We start from the raw sequence: 22,709 nt of genomic DNA on the forward strand, positions 1-22,709 counted from the left end.
CGACCGAGCATGCAGACTGCTGTTGTACTTGCACGCTCTCATTCGCATGATTGTGCCAACCCAAGTCTTCCGACTGATCAGGATACAATTACTCGACACCAGTCTCGGAACGGATTATCCTCACGGTAGGCTTGCGAAGGGACTCCTCGTCGGATTGCCTCTGAACTTGGCATGCTAGTCGATTGAAGCGCGTAGCGTCATATGCCCGACCGACTTATCATGCGGGTATGCGGCATGGAGACAGCCCTACGAGGCTGAATGTACCAAGCCACTGCGCAACAGGATCCTAGCCCATATGTCACGCGCTTCATGAAAAAGGGCTTGCAAGGTAACGCCAATGGCGTTCCCACCAATCCTGCAAGTGCACCCTCTCGGTTATGGAACTCAAGGCCGGAACACCAAGTTTTGTGTACGCTGTGGCGTTCCATACGATAACGATACGGTTCTTGGTATTCCTAAAAGGTAAAAGTTACAACTTCACAACTCGGTGCCTGGAGGCATATATAGTATGGCTTTCGTCCTGTCAAGACTTCGAGATAATGGCGCGCATTTTGATTCACCAGCCACCATAGTAACAGTCATGATCGCGAATATTCCTAAATTCCAATTTCCTGCTCCTGGACCAGATCTACCGTCTTGGCCAGCATTCACCAATGAACCGTTCAAACCCGGCAACAACCCGTCTGATCACATGAGGATATACCTGCAATATCTGCTTGACGACAGAGACAATTACCCTGCCGATGGCTTTGGACCAGGGACCGCTCCCGTTCAGATACACGACATCATAGATCCGCTTTTCATCGGGTCGAATCCGGAGTCCGATACTACATGGACAGATTATATCCATTCCGTACAGATATATTGTTTGGTGTGCCCTCCTTTGGAGAGCGGCGGCAAAAGAGGAGAAACAGACGATTTAGGCTGGCCCTTCTGCGGCGGCGACATCCAAGCCATCCAATCGACGTCTCCGGCATCCGATGAGATAACTGGCTGGACTCCACAAGGTCAAGTTGATCAAGGACTTGTAGTGCCAAAACCGAGTGACGGATGGGAGAACACAAGTTTGGCATGTACACTTGGCATGTACATGACTTTCGACGTAATTGACGCGACAGTCCCGCTCTACATGAATCGTCCGAGTGTTAGGAGCCAATTGTTCGTTGTGTCTAGCACACCACGAGACGGCGCATCGGACTTTGGTGTGCTGATGCCATACCGATACAGCGCGTACTGTACCCATGGCACACAAAACGGGACTGCCTGCAATGAAGCAGAGCCTCCTTACTCGACAAGCACTTATGATTCTGCACCTACATCAACCCAGGACACGTGGGATACGTTGTTCCCCACTTCTATCTATCCAGCTCCAGCTCGAAACTCCATCGATGTCTGTGTTCCATCGAGGTTCAACAGCTGTCGGAAAGATGGATGGTATGGATGGCCGATTGGGCAGCGCGTTGGAGTTATCATTGGCGTGGTAGTCGGTGTCATCGTTATCATACTACTATTGCGCCGTATCCCACCGTCCGTGTGGTCTCATAGGCGAGAGAAGGCAAGACCGCTACTCTTGAGCGAGTTACGCAGCCAACAGGCTACGGAAGAGGGAGCTGCAGCTGAGCGACGTTATGTTGGAAGGACACGTGGGGAACACGCAAGTACTTCAAGAGGCAACGGAGACGCAGTAGAACAACCCGTAGAAGATGTGCCCCCAACATACAAAGAAGCGACGAAGGATCGTAGGCGTGGTTCAGGTGTAGGTCGTCCGCGAATGAACGAACATATATCCACAGGATGGCCACCAATGTACGCAGACGCTGTACAACAACCTGCACCCGTTGCAAACACTCCACTGCGAGTTCCCTATCCGAGCCTTCCCGCGTCCCCACCAAGAAGATAAAAGAAAAAGCCAACTGCATGCGGTGTCAATGCCCGTTCGACCGCCGTAAACACCTCAATCTTCGCCATGTGTGCAAGAGTAAGCATGCCAAGTCCCTTTGTTGATACAATCGCTCACCGATCTCTGTATCCGAGCCAGGAGATGAGGCTCGAGTCCAACCAACAACGGCGATGAGCGGCCAGTCTGCAGACCCAAGAAAAGAGGGGAAACTCGACGCATGCAGCTCCTGCGTCAAGCCTTCATCTGGGCAAACGCGCCTTTGGGGGCCGTTTTGGCATATGTTATGTCGCAATTGGTGAAACAAGAGACCAACCGGTCTGGCTGAGAAGATGATTGGGCATAGATCGGTGTGGATGCTGTGTAACATCAAGCATCAGCCTTACGTTGTGAGATCAGCTTGGTGTAGATGTATACTAATTCATGGGACGAGCAGAGCTTGTGCCTCCTATATATTCTACTAGCAATACCCATTTTATGTTTCTTATAATGGATGGTCTACACATCTGCTGAATTACCGTTGTTGTAAGTTATTGTTCTTGTTCCATCTGTAGTGTTTAGTGATAGGTCGAGCACTGACAAATGTTCAGTCAGAAGATATAAGAATTCGGATTGCGTCTTCACGTCCACCATATCTCCTCATTGGGTATAGCAAGATCCTGTTTCGTCTTACTGGGGGTACATCTTTCAAAGCAGTCTGCATGTACTTAGAAGTCTCGTCCTTACATAAGAGCAAGCAGTAATCGGTCCACCACTGCTCGAAGCGCGTGTTTCGCATTGTTATAGCTATGCCGTCCACACGCCCTCGACCTTCTCGGGAGCCTACCAAAGAGTCAATCCGCACCGCCGTTATTGTCGGGCTCGTCATCGGTCTTCTCGGTCTCATCGTGTTGAGTTCTCTCCTCTACCAACGCCGCCTACGGCGAAACATAAAAGCTGGTATTATCATTGGAAAGTGGGGAGTCGAAAGACAAGAAAGAGGGGGTAAGACAACATGGAAGGCAGATGTAGAGAAGGGCTTAGAAGTCGGTATAATCCAAGAACCTTTGCCAGTTTACGCGAAAGAAGCTGTGAGGGGTGAGAAGCGATTAGAAATGGGTATGGTGAGGTAAAAAACTCGTAATTTCTTGTATTTGCGGCGATGTTATTCTGAACTCATGTGAGAATGGTTGTGTTAAGGGTGGTAGGACAAGTGGTCACTCACAGCCAATGCTACTAAAGCCACATGAAAGTTTTTCCCGGGGTATCATTCTGTCGTTCATTGTTGACGTTGTGATGTCTCTTCACTCTCTCCATGTAAACAGCTTCAGCCGGTGCGATAGTACTTCCCTTCGTGCCCGTCTGTACCATTCACACCATTGGCGCCTTCCTCAGTGTCTTCCCTTGCTCTCACTGTTCCGGCACCGGGTCCCAGCTCTTCTCCAATCACCATGCCACTGAAGTTACCATTCTCATCCATATACTCGTCCATGTTCTCAGCCGTTATCCAACCTGATGCACCGGGCGCTGTGTCGTCCAGTATATCATCGCCATCGTCATCGCTGGCATCTGGGTCCGGATGCAGGTCTGCGCAGGTGTTCAGCGCGGTGAATAGGTCTGTAATGCATGTCTCGGTGGGTTTCGAGGTGTACGACGGGGGCAGTAGGGTGACCTCGAGCATGTGGATGTCGTCGTCCTCGTTTACGGTGTCGGCGTCGTTGAGTGATATGTTCACGTATAGCGCCTCAATCGTAGTCTTGTACTTCATGGTCGCATGGAGGGCGAGAGAAGGATACGGGATCGAAACGCCGACAGGAGAGGGCGTGCTCTGAAACAAAACAACATTTCTAGAGCTCTGAGTTAGCACCTTCTGTGGGCGGCCAAATGGAATACCTACTCAGAGGACACCCAGACGTCAATGCCATCTACAAAGTCTTCTTCACCCTCGCGTCTTGAGCTGAACTTGCTAAACGCCGCGTCTTGCTTTAGCTGGTCAGCAGCGGCCACCAGAGTCATGCCCTCATAGTGAGCATGGAGAACGGGCTTTGCGCTGAAAAAGGACGTTGGGGTCTGCGATTGGTGTTCTGATAGCGGGGTGAAGTCGTCGGCCTTGGGGGCGTTGTCGAGTTGCTGGAAGGACATGGTCGGTTATTTCCAGATCGTTGCTATGGCTTGTGTGAAGTCCTGGAAGAGAGAGGAGTGACTGATGTACGTATAGACTGCGTAGCCTTGGGGATTGTTGACAAGATGTGCATAGGCAGCGATCAACCAAGGCCCCAAAAAGTCGCGGGAGCTAATCGAGCGTCATCGCCCCACCTCGGCCTTGGCAGGTACCGGATGCATTGCGCATGTCTCCATTCCCAGCGTCTTCACATGTTTGCAGGTTTTTTGCGCAATAGCGATGCGCGTCTTTGTCTTGCCATAGAGTCTCGCTAGAGATACGGCTAGTAAGAGCGCAGCAGCTTCTCTCTTTACCTTGTTCCAATCTGCTTCACCTCACCATGCCTTGAGCGCTTGTTCTCTATAGCTGCGGCATCTAACACATACACCGACTATCCTCCAACGACGCAGACGCATTCGCAGACGCCCGTAGATACCCTAATCTTACTATAAACAGTGTGCTGGTGTCGACCACATCGACATGTCTTTCCCGACAAAACCTATCGCACGATTGACTGGCCATGCCGGCATCGTCCATGCCGTCGCCTACTCTTCCGGCTCTCAAACCTACATTCTCACCGGCGCATCCGACCGTACCATCCGTCTTTACAACCCATCGAAAGCGCCGCCTACCTCAACCGCTCCTACCACGTCCTCACAATCGCCCCCGGGTCTCGTGAACAAATATACCGCGCACGGCTATGAAGTCCTCAGCATTGACGTCAACTCGGCCAACGACAAGTTTGTGAGCACAGGCGGCGACAAAACAGTTTTCCTCTGGGACGTGCAGACGGCGCAGACGGTGCGCCGTTGGACTGGCCATGCTGGGCGTGTGAACCGCGGTGTTTTCGGAGGCGAGGGCGACAGCATCATAGCGACGGGGTCATTCGATGGGACGGTCAGAATCTGGGATACCAAGTCCAATGCGTACAAGCCCATCATGACACTTTCAGACGCCAAAGACAGTATCTCTGATGTTGCGATACACGACGCGGATATACTAGCTGCGAGCGTCGACGGTCGCGTCAGGAATTATGATCTCAGAATGGGCATGTGTCAGGTTGATGTTGTAGGGCCGAGTTGCACGAGTTTGGCTGTTAGTAAAAAGGGTACTGAGGTTCTGGTCGGATCCCTGGATTCTACTGTGAGGCTCATGGACCGGACGAACGGGGAACTACTCAAAACCTACAAGGACGACGCCTTCGTGAACAAGCATTTGAGAGTCAGGAGCACGCTAGGCCTGAATGATAGCGTAGTGATTAGTGGAAGTGACGACGGCATGGTGTTTGCGTGGGATATGCTGGAGGGAACGTGTTTGTATAAGTTTAAGCATTCCGAGATGAGGGAAGTAAGAGGTGCAGCGCCCCTTATACCAACAAAAGCAAATAAGGACGTCGTGTCTGCTGTGGCCTTCTGTAAAACAAGGAGGGAGTGGTGTAGTGGTGGTGGCGATGGCAATGTCATTGTTTGGGGCATGGGAAGCTGAAGAGCAGAAATAAGGCGTTCGGCCGTTTGTGATACCCATAAAGATTGATTTTTCAAATCATGCGTCGGCATATGAATGTATCAGAATACGGTCAAGTCGATAACAGCTGGGGCATTCACTGTGCTCATCGGAAATGCGTGCTTGGAATCAGACTAACGATGTTGTATTCAGAAAACGTATGATAGCTAGCTTGGTTCATAACTGACGTAATGGTAGTTTGCAGTCTGTGAATGAAAATAACAGATCGTAGAGCCAAGATCATTGAGATACCTCCCAGGAGAGACCAAGTACAAAAGACACGCAAAGGAAAGGAAGGATCCGACTAATCAGGAATCGCGCGAAACCGACAGGCCAGGATAGTTTACCAAAGTATGATCTCCACAATTGGTGTGACGTATGTTTGAACCATCGGAGCAAGGCGTTGCAAGTGAGAGTTGAACCGGTTACCGGTAATGCTGTAGAACCGACAAGACGAAGTGCAGTCACCGATCCTAGCACAGACGACGTCGTCCCCATCCGAGATACCAGCATAGTCTTCAGTGGAAGTACTTGACAGTTTGACCGATCTCATAGTTGTATAAATCAGTGAACGTGGAGCCTGTGGGTCTCTGCGGATAAGAACCTGCTGGACAATTGTACACTTTGACGACTACACCACGCTTTTCAGTTCCTGTAATAGTCAGTATGAGAATGCGTGTGTTCTCAAAAGTCAGGTGACATACTCTTGAATTGCCAGGTGTGCGAGGGTACCCAGTTCCCTCTAGTGAACAGATGGGGCAGAACAGAGGGGAGGTATTCTCGAGAGGTCGTAAAGGCCATCAGAGCTAGAAAAATTGGTAACTCGCCTACAAGTCCACCGTACTGTGGGCTTGAGGGAGCAGCACTAGTGTGGTATATGTCAGGCAGGAGCAGATTCGCCCATGGATCCTGGGGTTGCACACGGAGCATGTTGTATTGACCGGAAGAAGTCAGATAAGACGATTCGGGAGGGTGCTGGTAATAGTTGAACTGCAATTTGTGGAAAACATCGTCACTTGGTGGATTGCGTGCATCTCCTTTCAGGACCCAAAATCCGGCTCCAGATGCGTAATAAACCGAGTACGTCTTGTACCATTGGGCAGTCATTGGGAACATGACTTCGCGTATCTGCAAGCCATCGCAGAGCCAGGTCTTGCCCGAGGCACCCACCCCGGGAGTATAGTTATGACTCGCATTAGGGGCTGTAGTAGGTTGCCATATGCCATGACGATCCAGCTGGTCAGGAGCATCCCCCAGATTCTCGAAGATCTCGTCAACCTGAAAGATGAATGGTGGCTGGAAAGATGGTTTAGCAAACGTCACGTGTTTGAGCCAATGCAACTTACCACTGAATTGGGAGAATTGCCCGCCATCGTGCGTCTTCGTGCGTTTCCGTGCAGTGTACCCTATATGAACGGTGTGGTGTGTGTGGCTTTGTTTCGGATGCGTCTGCTCTACTCCAACCCGCTATAGTCTCCTCACTTTGACACGCCTTTATCCTTCTCTTCGCCATGCGGCTCTGCGATCTACTGCTTGCAAGACGACTCATCCCAGTCACAGAGGTCAGACGACGAGCTCCCAAATGACAACAGTGCGGGATGGGGCTTGTCGAACAGTTTCGGAGCAGCCTCTGATAAGCTAGAGATGCTCTCGAACAGGCATGGCGCAGGATCCTGCATCGGCTACAGCAAACGTATACGTAGGCCATGGGTTATCAGCCCAGTATTCCCTACCCCGCTGTGGGCAGTGTCATCTACTCGCCGCTGATCAGTGTTGATGTATAGTTGTCTCGGATCACCGGAGGGACAGTATGGACAAGCGACTTCTGCCGGCTATGTATCAAAACTCGTGGCTTCTTGAAGATGATAATACGTCGGGACCATGTTATACTATGGCAGCATTATGGGAACCTCAGGTCTCGACAGCTGTCAACTTTGTCAGCTGCATCTCAGCAAAAAGCATCGGTGCCAACCGGCCGTGGATGGCGCTCAACATGTCCCATCGCCTGCAGCATAACAGCCGGTGCCAACCGACGAACCAACGGGATGGAGTCGCACAGCGCCAACCTAAGAGAGATCAAGGGTGGATCCCTTCTAGCGAAGCGCCCTGTATGTGTGCCGTCTGCCGCCACGGCACTTATTGCCAGACAATCAAAAGGCGACCTAGCGAACCGTTTGAGCAGGAAGCTTGCCCAAGTCCTAGACCAGGCCGATGTCATGGCTGCAATACGAAGACCGTGTCAATGTTGTGCAGAGTTACAACCCAAAATGTGTTGCGGTCGCATGTGTTTTGTTTGGTAACCGATTAGTGATATGCCGTAGGAGACATCGAAACACCGTTCTTTTTCCGTTGATCAAGCTTGTGAATGGTAAAGGAATGATGATGCCTGCCCTTGCTCTTCTTGTATGGCCAGACCATTGCCATGATAAGATGTGCATGTGTGTCGAGGCGATAATTGTAGAGATGCGGCTCTGCGAGAAAGAGGGGTTATAAGCAGGCGTCCGGGCACTGTGTTTCTCTATGGGCGCTTATTATGTTGACCAACGGCAAGCGTATCCAACCGTTTATGCCCGTTCGGCGGCTTTGCGAAGCGATATTCGTAAGTTGACTCCAATCTCTTTCGAAATATGGTGAATCTTGCGACTTCTTGAGTTGCAGAGAGGAAGGGTATGCCAGATTTAAGTAGACACCCATAGGATACGGCTGACATCCTAAGGCGTGCGGCGTCAAGGCCACCTAAAGGGCCACCTGCAAGTTTGCCTTCTTTCTTTCTTCCACACTGTTCTGCAGACTTTCGATTGGCGAGTTCGCTGAATTAATGGAGCAACCGGCTGCAGCGGGGATGTACCCTTACCTAAACGGCGGCAAGGCAAAGTAGATTCCTGCGACGTGCATCGTAGACCTTTCTTCACCGGACGGCGATCCTTGTCATTTGACATGACACGCTCAACAGCGACGCAAACAGGCGAGATTGCGAGCAGGAACTGACCGGTCGACATATAGCGGCACGCTGGGTGAAGTCGCAAGTCATGCGCACACACCTTGACGGCTCAATGCCCCCAATCGAAAGGCACGTTGCCTCCAGTACTCGCACCGAACGGAACGCTTTCCATCAAATCGATCCCCCACTGCCGCACACGCGGCCTCCTTCGAATCTAGAAGCCGGTCAGATAAGGCACACTCATAGTATAACCCCGCACCGAGATCTCGAGCGCCTGAATAGTCAGCACCCAGCCGTCGCCGGGCGAGGGGCAAATTGTATCGTGCACTCGGTATGTGTGGTCTCGCCACCTTGGATGCTTATGCTTCTATCCAGAACAAGTCACTACGGAATCCCTACCAAAGCAAAGAAACGCTCACTGTAGCCTGGAACTGTTCCTGCAACGACGTGAATCAGTAGCGAGGAGCTACCCAGTGGGCAAGCCAAGATGAGCACAGCACAGCCAAGCAGATCGTGCGTCCGGGGATATATGCTGCTTGTAGGCGACGGCTGAGCTTGTCCGTAGCGATATGCTCAGTGGCTAGGAAGCAATATCGGAGATACCTTTAGTTCAGACAAGGCCTTCAGACCTGGAGAGCCTAAGGACTTTTCACGATTGGTCAGGAGCCAAAGGCCGCTATCAGAGACCAGTCGCAAGAGCTAGATCTAGATCATGACAAAAGGACCTGGAAAGACGCGCTATTGGCGCCATAGGTGCAAGCTTGGAGCTATATGCCAAGACAGTACTGGCGGGACGACAACGGCTACAGTCTTACGTGTCCCGCTGTGAACACTTTGGATGAAGAGACTGGTGCAATACGAGATGAAGGCCGACTGAGCTCGGGAGAGATCACGCCCAGGACGGTTTCGTCCCGAGGGTCAGGATCCAGGAGCCTTATGTCGCTTCCCAGCATCCGATGGTAGATGACTATCGTCGGGGACTTGGACCAACAGGGCATTGGTGCGAGACATCTATTATCCACGCGCTTCCAGCCCAGCTACCAGCTCCGGCGACTCTCGAATCGGGCGCCCTTTGAACAGCTCGGCTCCGAGAAGTCGTCCGTCAATATCGCGATCATCGCATGACCCCGGTATCATATGTGGGCGCACCCGTACTCCGGCGTACAAGCGTATACGACTTGAAAGGGGGCAGACAGGCTTTCGGAGCATGTCGGTAAGCGGCGTGGGCATCGAAGAAGCGCTTCAGTCGAGTCAAGCACAACGCTTGCTTATGAGTGTAGTCATCAAGAGGAGCGTTGCGCTTGCTCATAGACATTGGCAGGAGTATGAAGTTGGGGTCTGGACAAAGCATGAGGTCCAATCTAAAATCGGGTTGAGATCTGATACCGGCTGCGGAAGCTAAGACAAAGGCACGTTCTCTCCTCGTCGAAGATGGAAACCTCGCGATCCGACCAATCACGGCTCACCGGCATCATGCCCATTGTTTGCCTGAAAACGGTCCGCACGACGACACACGATGCTCCACTCCACTCCAGACATTCGTACTCCAAATAGAGCATAGTTTCAGCGCTTCTTAGCGCAGCAGTCGAGGACAAGCACGCGAACGCCCTCGTGCCTCTTGGTCTATCAATAGTGGCCATAGCTCTCACAAAGCGTGGAATCTTGTATCGCTGCTTCAAAGCCGAACGCAGCCAAAGAGCCCGCGCTGGCAGTGAGTGTCATGGACCAGATCATTGTTCTTTCCGGCTGGGGGAGGGTTCAAGCTGTCTCGATCACGAATACACGGCGCCATAGGCTCCTTGGGTGGAACGAAAAATAGTGGATAGACTACGGAACGCCCATGAAAGCCTCCCCACTTCGATCGATCGTGTCGTTCCTGTTCACAGCACGATGCCTCACCAGACAGCCTACCTGATACAACGTCTTCAGTAACCAGACTCTATAGCACGACGCGGAAACTGCAGTCCATCTCGCTCATCCTTGCTGCCGACATATTACGTGGAATCTTAAGTCTAGGATAATGTCAGCACGCTCCTTGATGCAATTCGCAGGAACCTCACGAATAAACCATATGTCCGACCAATACATCTTTACATCCGCCGACAAGCGTCTCGATATCGCGCTTAGTCTGCTCACACTCTTGAGCATGTGCCTTGAGCAGTCGCCTCTCTCCGTCCAACAGTCTCGCCCAGCTCTCTTCCACCATCCTCACACATCGATCGACGGCGACTTGTGCACTGCATCCATCATTCCAGACCATGACTGGGATTGCAGAATCAATGTCGCCATCATCGATTTCCTTCCGTAAGCTTACGATGTCGTTCCAGAGGAAGTCCGAAATGGCTACCTCGCGTTGTATGGCTAACAAAGCCTCGTGGTCCCATACCGATGGAGGCAGTGTAAGGCTGTAGGCCCATTGCATAACAGCGATGCAAGGGTTGGTCCCGACCGTTCTTAGGCGACGCGCCGTGTATTCCTCTAGGGTGGACATCCCCTAAAAAGTGCACGTAGGGAATCAGTTCAGGCCTCACATTCACTTCATCGAGGGATGACTCCTACCTGTTCCCATATAGCCTGAGATGTTTGAACGCCAAGAATAAAGTCGTAAATGGCTTCGGCGAATCGGTCGCGTGCTTCTGCGACATCTATTAGCTGATGCACATGATACAGATGTTAATTGGTTATACCCTTCGATTGCCCTTCCTGCATCGCTTTTCCCATATTGACCCATGGCCCGCAGTTGTGCAATCGTCCTGGCGCTGGAACTTCGCCATCGAGTTCTGGTTGCAAACAATATCGGATGAAGTTGAGTGTATCGTTACAGTACGCTTCCGTCTTGTCGCGGTCGTCGGTGAGAATGCCGCAATCAATTTCATCATCCCAGAAAAAGAACTACCGCTTCATGTTAGCAAAGAACTATCGGAATGATGGAACAAATCTACCCAAGCTACAAGTTCTCCTAGTACGATGAACTTTTCTGGCTCAACATGGGTCCAGAAGTATCCCACGCAAAGGCCATTGTCTACTCTGCGTTGTTTCCTTCTTTGGCTCTCCGTGCTGATGAACTCTTGGAAGTATCCCTCTAGATGATCTCTCAACACTTGGACATCAGGATGCACTTTGGAAAGCCAATCGGTATATATGTAATACACATCCGGAACGTAAATTTCTTGGCCACGGAGACGAGCAATGATCTCTATACGGTGGTCGCAAGGCTTCGACGATCCATTCTTGGTCGTGGAGGGGACGAGCTGTCTAGGGCTCTCGGTCCGTTCAGGGGCGTATAGAGGTCTAGATAGCTGGGATAAGGTAAGTACTATGTTCACAGAGGTAGCAAGGAGAAACGATACAAGAGAACATACAATTCTCAGATATGATAGAGGAAGCGACGTCCAAGAGCTGAGGATACTAAGAATCGTCATGGCAACAACAAGAGACTACCACGGTATACTCCAGACAGCACAATCAAGTTAATTACGGCTTTCACGATGCGATAGAGAGCACGAAGCTCCTTTTAGGTTCCTGGACCATGCTATCCACGTGATCGGCCTCTCGATATCGTAGTTCCTCTACATTCAGGATCTCGAGGCGCCCCATCATCCATTTGACGCGCCCTTTCACACCGCACTGCCAACATACGTCCATTGCCTCCAAGACCGAGCCGCAGTTGCATTGCCAGGGTTATTCAGAGCCAATCATGATATCTCTAGCTGGATGCATTTGACGTAAGCGAGGCGTTCGGGCGCAGTCCACGTGAGTGCTATGTAAGGGTTATGTGTCGCACGAATTCGGCTGTCACTATACGCCACATTTTCACGGTTGGGGAACACGAAAGCGTACACCTCCGGATGGCGACATACTACTGGCCTAACGAGACATATGCCGGTCGCCTGAACTCGTATGCCGCCATCAGCTTGAGGTTGGGTCTGGAAACATATCACAGCCATCATGGGAATATCATTGCTGACTACGAGCTGATTCTACAACAAACCAATGCATGTGACCTTTGCGAGATCATAAGGAGCTGATTGGGTTTACGCCACTTTGTCGCTACTGAGCCACTTTTGAGCAACTCTGGCCATGCAAGCCGGGATACCATCAATACTATTGTTTTTCACAAACCCGATACCAGGCTATGGAGGCATCCTTTCATTGGAAATGATAGAATTACAACCTGGCAGCCTACGACCTGCCACTTGGGGCATTCCAAACGGATCAAGCTTGGAATATAGGTGTATAATGTCGAGTCGGAAATACTGCTTTACAGCTTGCAGCACATGCTCGCGCCCGAAAGGAGCCACGTATCGAGCCGCGCGATCACTTGAACGGTTCGCAGACTACTGCGAAAACTGACATGATGCGTAGAACTTGCTCAATCGATACCAAAATACAATCGCCCGTGCGTAGAGATTCAACCCTTACATAGAAGACCAAGGATCGGCAAGATATCTTACCTCCACTGATGTCTTACGGAAATTTGTTGAGTGGCATGGTCACAGGGGCAGGAATGTGGTCTCGCAACTAAGGAGATAGGCTAGTATAAAGTTAGGATATGACTCGTTGGATGGCGACATGTAGATGCATGCACCGTGATATCTTTCAACATGCTTGGAACATACAGAGTTGCGGTGAAAAGGAGAAGGATCAAGCAAGTTTGGTGAGTGATTCTTCCTTAGGGTGATTCGACGTGGGTTGATCTACAGTTGAACGGGATCAAGGAAAACAGGTGCGGCATGTGGAAGTAGTAAATAAGAACCTTTAGCATATCATTCGTCTATCTGAGACATGAATTCCGGCGATCCATCAATCGAGGCCCAACACCATTCGCCATATTCCATTGCGCCCCCAATCCCAAAGAACTGGACAACCCGATCCTCCCATGCACCACCTCAAATCGTCCAACTCCACTTATGCCAGTGCCTATACACCCTCAGCTACCTTCGCTTCAGGCCGCTCAGATCAGCGGTCTAAGCCCTCTTCTTTGAATTGACGTTCTTGCCCGCACCCACCTTGACTCTGCCACCAGCCCTACCCCGATCACCTGTCAAGATGCCCGGCAGATAGTTCTCGTCCATGAGATCCCTTGTTCTAGTCCGCTTATCTTCCTCTGTACGCCTTGTGTATTCCTTCTGGTCCTCCGCCAGGATAAGATCCCTGCCCCAGCCACCCTTGCCTCCGCCCTGACCATGACTCCACTTGGTGTTCGCAGTACCAGCAATGGGCTTGGGGATACTGTATTTGTCGCCTCGCTTGTTGTATTGGTAGTTCTTGGCCAGGTGGATCTTAAACTCTCCGGCCGCGTTTGTGGAGCAGGTCACACGCTGCAGGGTGGCTTGACCGCAGCGGGGACAGAATTGCTTGTCCATCTGCTTTACGATGTTGAAGCATGCGTGGCAGCGGAGCACCTTTGTGTTGACGTTTTTGATACGCTGCATGTTTGTTGAGAGGAGTTGGAGATTCATCTGGAGTAGCACGTTTTGCATCGCAAAATCGATGGTCATGGTTGCTACATCCAGTTGGCGATTGGCGGCTATGTGGATCTGGGGCTGCATGACACCGTCTTTGGCTTGGTGCTCGGTGAGATTCTGAGGGGTTATCCAGTCACCATCTGAATCTGAGTCCGCAGCAGAGTCATCGGTTGTTGGGGGCGTGGGTTGTTGAGTAGTACCATGAGAGATCGAGAGGTCCTCCATGTCTCGCTCAAGGTTTGGCTCATCTGAGCTGACCTCTTGACCTGACTGCTGCTCATTCCCAGGTTGCTCAGAAGGGAGTGAAAGATCTGCTTCCTGTTCGATGTGGATGTTGGTGGTGGGTACCTCGACTGTCGCTGACTGTTCGATCGGCCCTTGGTCACCAGCCTGTTCTCGAAGTTGCTCCTGAACTTGTTCTTGGACCTGCTCTTCGAGTTTCTCTTCAACTTGCTCTACAGAATGAGGATCGAGCTCTCCCTGAACCTGCTTCTCAAGCTGCTCTTGAACTTGGTCTTGCACTTGTTCGTGGACTTGGTCTTGAACCTGTGCAACGACCTGCTCATGTATCTGTTCCTCAACCTGCTCTTGGGTAACTTTTACACCGCCGTCTTCTTCGTCTATCTCGACTGATTCGGGTTGCTCTTCCGATCGGTTTGCCTGTTCTGGGTTGTTTTCGATCTCCTCGGCAGGCTTAAAGTTGAATTTGGTGGACTTGGGCGCTCTGGCCTTCGCTGCCCGCCTGCCTGTAGGCTGTTCCCAACCCTCGTCTTCCGCCTCTGGCTCGGCAGATTTGGCGTCAATCTGGCCGCCCTCTGTCGCTTCTTCAGCTGCATCTTCGGCAGCATTGCTGGCTAATTTGCCTGCCCTTCGCCTATTCTTGCGCTTCTTTGTGGAACTTGAAGAGCCCTCTCTTTGCGCCTTTTCCTCGTTCTCCCTTTCGATTTCCTCGGGCCTTCTCTTGATTTCTCCCTTCGGTACCTCTCTTAAACCCCAGTTTCCACCGTTCCTTTCACAGTGCACCTCATAAGCCAGAGCTAAGATACCCAAATCCTGTCTACTCAGAACCGCATGATCACCCGTCTTTTTACTGAACGCAATAACCGCATCGTAGCTTGCTGGACTAGGGTTCCTGATTTTCAGAAAAGGAATCAGCGTTGTCTGCACACGTGATCGTGTCGCTTCATCGCGGATCTCAGAGAGAATGGCAGGGGTGGTCCAAAGTTCCTCGGCAGCGTTGATAATCGTAGATATCGAGACGGTATTCTTGATCAAGGGACCAGTATCTAGAATGAGCGAGTGGATTGGTTTCTGCTGAGTTGCACTAGGTGTCGCCATTATGCTGTAATCTGGGCAGCAATCGCAGCCTAGTTGTGGAAATTCGTCTGCTTGTTCTAGGTGGGCGGGATATCGAGACAGTTTGATGCCACGATATGGTACGAATTTTTGATCGTTAATATGTGACTAGGCCGTGCCGCTGGCGTGGTGGAAGATTTCACGCTGGTGGCGGTGGGGCGCAACTTTTTTGTCGTGAAACCCCTCGCGAATTTTGATTGGCTGGTTCCACCAGAGACAGCAATGGGAACGCTGCGGGAGCCAACTACGACTGTCGATTGACTATCAAGTCAATCTGCATGCACTATACATCTGTAGTCATGGCCTCGATTGCTACGTGGTAATTCTGACTCGCCCTCAGTAAAAGTTGTGAGATGTTCATGAAATGTTCCATTCAAACGCCGCCCAATGCTGAAGTTGCGAGCCCATCCTCACGTCGCTTGTGGTATACAGTACACATACATGAATTACATCAACGCCGTCCTAGCTCTTAGTCGTGATGCTCGAGATTCGTTTTAAGGCGAAAACTTAAGCGATAGGTTTGCTCCTCTCGTCTTCTGGCATACGCATGTACGCATCAATCGCCGCACTAAAGACTGCGAAACCTGCACATCCCACAGCCACAGCCTGTGGCCCGGCATTTCTGGCTAGTATTCCACCTGTCAAACAGCCCCCGGCCACTCCGTTGTACAAGTCGTTCTTGGCTCGTAGGCCCTCGATGGCGCACTCGGTGCCTGAAAATATGGCGCCCACTTTAGCGAAGTTGCGTCCACTGGAAATAGAGGATCGATACATGTCGCGCAGACCAGCTCGTAGTTGCTGGCGGAGTGGAAGGTCTTTGACATCGACGACTCCGGTAGCGGTTGGATTTGGGAGGGTAGCGGTGGCGGACGCAGAGGGCGCTGTGGTGAGGGTAGCTGCGGAAGCGGAGTTGACGTTGCTTGTAGCTATGGTTGATGGCTTGACGCCTGCTGTTGGTGTTGTGCCGGAGACTGCGGTGGCAGGCTTAGAAGCCGGTGTGTTGACAGCGAGGGGTTGTGACATTGGGGTATCGTATCGCATCTGGCCATGTCAGTCATGTCTGCTCTGATGCAATCGTTCCAATACATACCGAGGCCATAAAGAGTCCAAACATAGCACCCAAACCACCACCCATGACGCCTGCCATTACCGTCTTGCCAATGCAAGACTCCATGCCCATTTGCATGGCTTTCACCATCTGCTGCTCCTGCTCGCTCATGCCAGCATTAGGGTTCATGGCGGCTGGCAATGCGCCAACCCCTCCTATTCCTCCTGGAAAAGACATGTTGGAACTAGTTGATCACCACTGCGTTGGAAAGCGGACGTGGCACAGGAGCAATGCTGTTGCGAAGGCGGTGCGATGCGCCGCCGCTGCCTGGAACTTTTGCGGAGTTGGAGCGGAGGACGGAACATGCCGCACATGTGGGGCTTGGCACCCACTCGAGCACAGTCACGTACAATCTAATCAAGTTACTCGCTGGATGTGGTAAAGAGTATTCGGTTTCTCATTATGCTTCTAACGACGGTACATGTCTACCCGAAGCTAGGTCCAAGAATATGCCATTACGCCGACGCCATGCTATCTCTAGAACTTTTCCACACTTCAAGCCACCTCTTCAACAAGTTCTGCAATACTGAATTAGACTATGCTGTTAATGGCGTTGCGTCATAATGCTAAATCGCTAAAAGCAACTACCGTATCAAACGTTCAGTTCATAAAATCGCCGTGCGAGTAGTCCTCAGTCCTCGACTCTGGGGGTGGCGTGAGTTGCTTCTCCCATTCCCTCATCAGATGCGATGCGGTACGCTTCAAGTTGCTTGGCGACACTTTGGTCATATCAGGCCAAGGGATGGAACTGCGCTTCTGGTCTCGGGGAGTCATGTCTTCTTGGGTAATCGAGGTAAGCGATGATGCTTTGGAGTCGTGACGTTTCGAGTGGTACCTGGTGCTGGTACTTGTTCGCGAGCTACCTGGACCAGAGACCGGCGATGTCTGCGCATCCGATTCGTCTGAGCTGTCCTTGGAGTCTCCCAAATCAACGAGGAGTGACTCGTTTGGTGTGTCCCAGTTGTCCCAATCCTCTTCTGATGCAACTTTGCGGATCTGTTTTTGCGGGGTAGTTGTGTTCTTGAGAGCGTGCGTCTTCTTGTTGACCGCAGTGGTCTTGGGCTCGCTTAGACCCATCTCCTTCCAGAAGTCGTCGCCGATGGATCCTAGCTGTTGGGTGTTTTTCTTTGAGCTGGCGGACCGACTAAGGGCTGGGCGACCGTCGGACGATTTTGGGCCAGACTTTGAAAGGCTCTTGACACTTGTCATGCCGGGGTTACCTTCTGCCGTGTTGACAGCCTCATCGCCCACAGTTGCTTGTCGGATATCCTCCATAAATGTGAACAGCCCCTTCTTGAAGTCTGCCGCCATCTGTGTGCCGGCGCGGATGAGCTGTTCACGCTGTATCGTTGGCATGCCACCCATGTCATACCGGTCATGTTCACCAGCGCTGACAACTTGTCGTGTGATATCTGACGAAGTGGAAGCCCTCGTAGGGAGCTGTGGTCGAGAGTCGGAAGAGTGGTCATCCTGTAAATCGAGTGGCTGGGGGAATGACGGCGACTGGAGACGATCGGGGGAAAGCAGGGATAGCGTTCGTAGATGTCGCGAACCGCTAAAGACCTTTCTTTGAGACGTCTTGGTGGGGTTCAGCAGGGCCCTTCTACGCTCCATCTCTTTCTGCATCCACAGGTTTGAACCATCGTCCTCATATTGGCCCGCTGGAGTATTGGCAAGCGACGTGTCCAATGGTTGCAGCGCAGCAACCTTGCGCACCTCGTTGCGACGCTTGTTAGCTTCGTGATGGGCCCAATGTGTCTTGAGCATGTTCAAATCCGCCTCGGCTTTTGTCAGCTCTTCCTTCAGCTCGAGCACATAGCGCTCTTGAGCAGCAAGAACCGCCATGATGTTTGTCTCGGAGGTGGCATCCTCAGGCTCTGGTGAATGTACAGACGTTGCTCCATTCACCCATGATTGTGGGCGCGATCGTGTCGACGAAGTTGGGGAACTGATGCTTGCGCTTGGCTGGATAGGGAACTGCAGCGATAGGCGTTTGCCTTGGCCAACGACGTCGACCGTCTTGGACCGAGAATGCGACGGCATCGTCTTGGTTGGTGAGGGTTGAAAAGAAGTGTTCGAGTTGGGGGCGTCGGGAGATATTAATGTCGACTGGGATGACGGGTCCGCCCCTTTGTCATGCAGGGTTGTCGGTGTCTGTGCTCTGTCCATGGAGTCTGCTCCTCCAAGGTAGAAGATGGAGTTGCTCGTATACTGTCCCTCCTTGAGAGTACAGAGAATGGTTGAGAGACGAGCGCGGCGAGCGAGTCGGTGAAGAATAAGCGAGGCGGCGGCTGGGGAGCTGCCGTAGACTTCGAGATAAAGGGCTAGAAGCGCTGTGGGTAGGCCGACCAATCGGAGGAGGAGAGACCCTCTAAACCACGAGAACCAAGACCTGAAGAGCGTTGGGCCAGTGGCGCAAGAACTCATACCAAAGACATTGAAGAAAGCATGCCACAGTTCAAAGCAGTAACGAGTATCTAGAGATTCCTGCAGCCGAACCCGTAGTCTTTGTGCAGCAGGTCGCTCACGCGCACAGTGCTCAGGCCATCAACAACCCAATTCAGGAACCCATCTCCTGGCTGCATGTTCCAAGGGACTGCTTGCGCGGCTAGTTTGGTTACGGAGAGGATGTGTGGAGACGGTGAACGAACATCCGTCTGTTGAGGTTGACGTTTGCCCTGTCTTTTTACCATCGCCCTTTCGTTATTCATTCAAGTACTTCAAGACACCTGTCACCACACGTGCAGGTTGCTGCTGTCAAACACGTTCGTGGACGCTGAGTCCCATATTTTCCGAGACGACGCGCGATGTTGCGGAAATGAGGGGGTCAGGCCACGCAAGTTGACACCTCAGAAGATGATCCATGTAGCAACAACGTCAGAGCTAGCTGGGGACGCGCCTTGGGTGTTCCGGTCAAAGGCGGGTTCGTGGTCATCTCATACTAAGTATTGAATCTACGGTTGCTGAGGGGAACAGAAGCGGAAAACATGGTGCGCTTCGCTTTGACAGTCGGTCAACATGGAAGTCCATCCACGGCCTTCTCCCCAAATTACCGCAACGGGTACGAGTGCGTTGTCCGAACGGCCTGTTTCACGCTATTAGGACTTTCCGCAGTTGAGCCTAGCGGTGAGTGGGATGGTAGGTTTGGGAATGCCTGGAGTGCCTTGTAGCACGATGCCGTTAGCTCGTGTTTCCCTCAGCAACCGCAAAAGTAAACCCCGGCGGGAAGAGCAGGCGCAGGTGATGCGCCACCACAACGACGATAGATCCAATTGGTGATTCGACTGATGACTGTAGTATCCGCTGCTGCATGTTACCCGCAGTGTGGATCTTATGCAGGGCAACTTTGGTGAGCGATGGAATTGGAATGCTCCAGCTATGGGGACGGCAAACTGGTTTGTAAGGCTTGAAAGCCGAGCGACATGACTCCCAAGACTGGTGAGCTATCTTGGGTATCCATCCTCAGTCTCTGTTGTTCTTCTGCAGCATTGATACCTGGCGACGTCATACCAATCTCGCCAATTCCCAGGTGGCGGCGGGGTTGTGCGTTTGTTGATGATCATTCTCGTTGCCTCGGCGATGATAGGGCTGGACCCTGCGCGATACTCTGATATACACCACAACGGCGACGCCATTGAGCAGCCCAGCACCAAGAACAATTCTTATTTCTATCCCAGTAGCTTTACGCTAAAACACGCATTCGTCCATCTTCGCCTGACCGCCGATCACCTACCGAAATTCCCAAGCCATTGCGCTTCCACTCAGCGATATCACAATCGCCCGCCATGGCCGAAAACTACCAAGTCATGGAGGAGCTGGGCAGTACGTTGTGGATTGCCCCCAATTGGATTCACTTATGCTGACATGTCCAGGTGGGAGCTTTGGAAAGGTGTTCAAGGCCATTGACCGTACTACCGGCGAGACGGTCGCTATCAAGCACATCGACCTCGAAGACAGCAGCGAGGAGCTGGCCGACATCCAGGCCGAGATTTCACTGCTGAGCACATGCCACAGCCCGTATATCACCGAATACAAGACCAGCTTTGTCAAGGGCGTAAAGTTATGGATAGTCATGGAATATCTGGGCGGAGGATCGGCCGCAGACTTGGTATGCAGACTCACAGATGAACATCAACTTCACGAACTAACAGTTGCAGTTGGCACCAGGAACTTTCAGCGAAGCCCACATCGCCATCACTTGCCGAGAACTCCTGCTTGGACTAGACTACCTACATTCCACCGGCAAGATCCATCGGGACATCAAGGCCGCCAACGTACTACTCACAGACCAGGGCAAAGTCAAGCTCGCTGACTTCGGTGTCGCCGCACAACTCACAAACATCAAGTCGCAACGCATGACGTTTGTCGGTACACCGTTCTGGATGGCACCAGAGGTTATCCAAGAAGCTGGCTATGATTTCAGGGCCGATATCTGGTCACTCGGTATCACCGCTATGGAGTTGGCAGAGGGCGCACCACCACATGCTGGATCACATCCCATGAAGGTGCTCTTTACTATCCCGAAGAACCCAGCACCAAGGCTAGAGGGCGATGAGTGGAGCAAAGACTTCAAAGACTTCATTGCCCAATGCCTGATCAAAGACCCGGACCGACGTGCGACCGCCAAGGAGCTTCTCAAACATCGATTTGTCCAGCGTGCGGGCAAGGTGGAGGCACTGCGTGAACTGGTCGAGCGCAAGCAGATGTTCGACGCCCAAAGGGAACAGCAAGCGGCATCGCACCCCAAATACTATGAAGAGACCATGGTTGATCTTTCCCCTAGAGCTGAGGAAGACGATTGGGACTTCGACACTGTTAAGCGGGGTACTGTTCAGGCACGGCAGACTATGAAACAGCGTCGCAAACTGGCCCGTATACCCTCCTCTGGCAATGAAGAGGTTGAGAGTATGATGCAACGAATGGATCTCAATGCAGCACCTTTGGGTGACATTACTGATTCACCACTTCCGGCACGCCGACGGCCGTCTTCTCGACGATCTTCCCAAGCCACGGCTTTCCGTGTTCCTTCAGGCGATACGCCCACCGCTCGTCGCGTCAGCAACTTCAACAAGTCGCCCCTAGGCGTTGACATGACATTCGGAAACTCGCCCTCGACTGTGCGGCATTTCAAACGTGTCTCCTCGGACGAGCGCCGTGCAGCACTCCGCTCAAATCCTCCACTAGTAGCCCAGAACAATCAGTCTTTCCAACCAAATCCCGAAGCACGAACCTTCCGTCCATCACCTCCGACATCTAATCATCCACTGGATCTGAACAACGAGAACGAGCCGCCTGCTCCCGATGGTCATATGCCTATCACGAAGGATGCCCTTTACGGTCGCCGAGCGTACAGCAAGGTCCTAGATTCGGTTTTCCAGGAGGCACATGCCGATACAGCATCGCCTCATCAACGGGACGCTATCGGACGTGTTGCGCAAGCCTGGCAGCATCTTGACGAGGTCGATCCGCACGGGGAGTTCATGCTATTGAAAGCCATGGTCGACCGTCTCAAGAATGACACCAAGCTTGCGTACGCTCTCGGCATCGAAGTCTCAGCTGTGCAATCACCGTTGAAGCACAACACCAAGACAAGTGATACTAGTTTGGGTGGCACAACTGTCCATGGCGCTGGCACAACACGTATCCGGTCTAGTACTACAAGTGCGGCCACTTCAACCGTCAGTAAATCTTCGGAAGAGTACGACCACACACCGATATCAACACCGACGCGGAACAACACACCCATCGCCAATTCAGGCTCTCCGTTGAAGGGGCCTAAGCTGGTGATGGCGAAGAACAACCCTCACCTAAAGTCACATAAGCGCCGTCAAAGCGCATTTGTAGTTGGCGAAAAGGGGTTCGGTGCCGACGGCCACGGTTATTTTGATGAGAAGAAGCTACCTGGCTATGTCGAGCCTGGTATGGAGCAACAAGGGTTGCTAGCTGACATTCTTTATGGGCAATGGACACAAGGCCTGCGCACTCGGTGGCCTATCGCTTAATCTTTCTCGTCTGGTTGGACAGAAGTTGGCGTGAGTATTTTTTATTTTTTTGCATATTCCTCTTGCCTTGCTGCTCTCGCGCTGGATTCTGAGTTATGGTCGGGTTCGCAAGTTTGAAATCGGCGTTTGTGGGTCACATACTAATGACTGACGATATGGTGGTTGCGGGTCGTTGCTGGGGTCTTCACATCAGTCGTTCTAGACAGTGCTAATCTGCTGCATCTCTGGGTTGCATCGGCACTGACACTGGCGTTTCGCGGTCTCTCAAGTCTAATAGGGAAGGATACCTGAAGG

At 52.0% G+C, this 22,709-nt stretch overlaps 9 protein-coding genes across 9 annotated transcripts; 3 read left to right on the plus strand and 6 right to left on the minus strand.

The window, feature by feature from the left end:
* Nucleotides 1–580: 580 nt before the first annotated feature.
* Nucleotides 581–1,900, plus strand: AA0111_g5726 (hypothetical protein; the record flags this gene model as incomplete). The annotated part of the gene is made up of 1 exon (XM_028651870.1): nt 581–1,900. One exon carries the CDS (start codon nt 581–583, stop codon nt 1,898–1,900), a length of 1,320 nt encoding a protein of 439 aa, XP_028506929.1.
* A 1,303-nt stretch (nt 1,901–3,203) lies between these two features.
* AA0111_g5727 (hypothetical protein) lies at nt 3,204–4,018 on the minus strand (the record flags this gene model as incomplete). Its single annotated transcript, XM_028651871.1, has 2 exons — nt 3,204–3,723; nt 3,774–4,018. The coding sequence occupies 2 exons, from the start codon at nt 4,016–4,018 to the stop codon at nt 3,204–3,206; spliced, it is 765 nt and encodes a 254-aa protein (XP_028506930.1).
* Nucleotides 4,019–4,517: 499 nt separating this feature from the next.
* Nucleotides 4,518–5,522, plus strand: AA0111_g5728 (hypothetical protein; the record flags this gene model as incomplete). Its single annotated transcript, XM_028651872.1, has 1 exon — nt 4,518–5,522. One exon carries the CDS (start codon nt 4,518–4,520, stop codon nt 5,520–5,522), a length of 1,005 nt encoding a protein of 334 aa, XP_028506931.1.
* A 536-nt stretch (nt 5,523–6,058) lies between these two features.
* AA0111_g5729 (hypothetical protein) lies at nt 6,059–6,913 on the minus strand (the record flags this gene model as incomplete). Its single annotated transcript, XM_028651873.1, has 3 exons — nt 6,059–6,192; nt 6,245–6,836; nt 6,887–6,913. 3 exons carry the CDS (start codon nt 6,911–6,913, stop codon nt 6,059–6,061), a joined length of 753 nt encoding a protein of 250 aa, XP_028506932.1.
* A 3,507-nt stretch (nt 6,914–10,420) lies between these two features.
* On the minus strand, nt 10,421–11,903 carry AA0111_g5730 (hypothetical protein; the record flags this gene model as incomplete). The annotated part of the gene is made up of 6 exons (XM_028651875.1): nt 10,421–10,493; nt 10,542–10,975; nt 11,041–11,117; nt 11,169–11,373; nt 11,424–11,780; nt 11,844–11,903. The coding sequence occupies 6 exons, from the start codon at nt 11,901–11,903 to the stop codon at nt 10,421–10,423; spliced, it is 1,206 nt and encodes a 401-aa protein (XP_028506745.1).
* Nucleotides 11,904–13,448: 1,545 nt separating this feature from the next.
* AA0111_g5731 (hypothetical protein) lies at nt 13,449–15,287 on the minus strand (the record flags this gene model as incomplete). Its single annotated transcript, XM_028651876.1, has 1 exon — nt 13,449–15,287. The coding sequence occupies one exon, from the start codon at nt 15,285–15,287 to the stop codon at nt 13,449–13,451; it is 1,839 nt and encodes a 612-aa protein (XP_028506744.1).
* A 525-nt stretch (nt 15,288–15,812) lies between these two features.
* On the minus strand, nt 15,813–16,590 carry AA0111_g5732 (hypothetical protein; the record flags this gene model as incomplete). Its single annotated transcript, XM_028651877.1, has 2 exons — nt 15,813–16,346; nt 16,396–16,590. 2 exons carry the CDS (start codon nt 16,588–16,590, stop codon nt 15,813–15,815), a joined length of 729 nt encoding a protein of 242 aa, XP_028506743.1.
* Nucleotides 16,591–17,013: 423 nt separating this feature from the next.
* On the minus strand, nt 17,014–18,840 carry AA0111_g5733 (hypothetical protein; the record flags this gene model as incomplete). Its single annotated transcript, XM_028651878.1, has 1 exon — nt 17,014–18,840. The coding sequence occupies one exon, from the start codon at nt 18,838–18,840 to the stop codon at nt 17,014–17,016; it is 1,827 nt and encodes a 608-aa protein (XP_028506742.1).
* Nucleotides 18,841–20,198: 1,358 nt separating this feature from the next.
* AA0111_g5734 (Serine/threonine-protein kinase) lies at nt 20,199–22,415 on the plus strand (the record flags this gene model as incomplete). Its single annotated transcript, XM_028651879.1, has 3 exons — nt 20,199–20,235; nt 20,286–20,521; nt 20,571–22,415. The coding sequence occupies 3 exons, from the start codon at nt 20,199–20,201 to the stop codon at nt 22,413–22,415; spliced, it is 2,118 nt and encodes a 705-aa protein (XP_028506741.1).
* Between the last annotated feature and the right edge of the window lie 294 nt (nt 22,416–22,709).

The sequence above is a fragment of the Alternaria arborescens genome (genome assembly GCF_004154835.1).
Source record: "Alternaria arborescens strain FERA 675 chromosome Unknown contig_11, whole genome shotgun sequence".
Taxonomy (NCBI): Eukaryota; Fungi; Ascomycota; class Dothideomycetes; order Pleosporales; family Pleosporaceae; genus Alternaria; species Alternaria arborescens.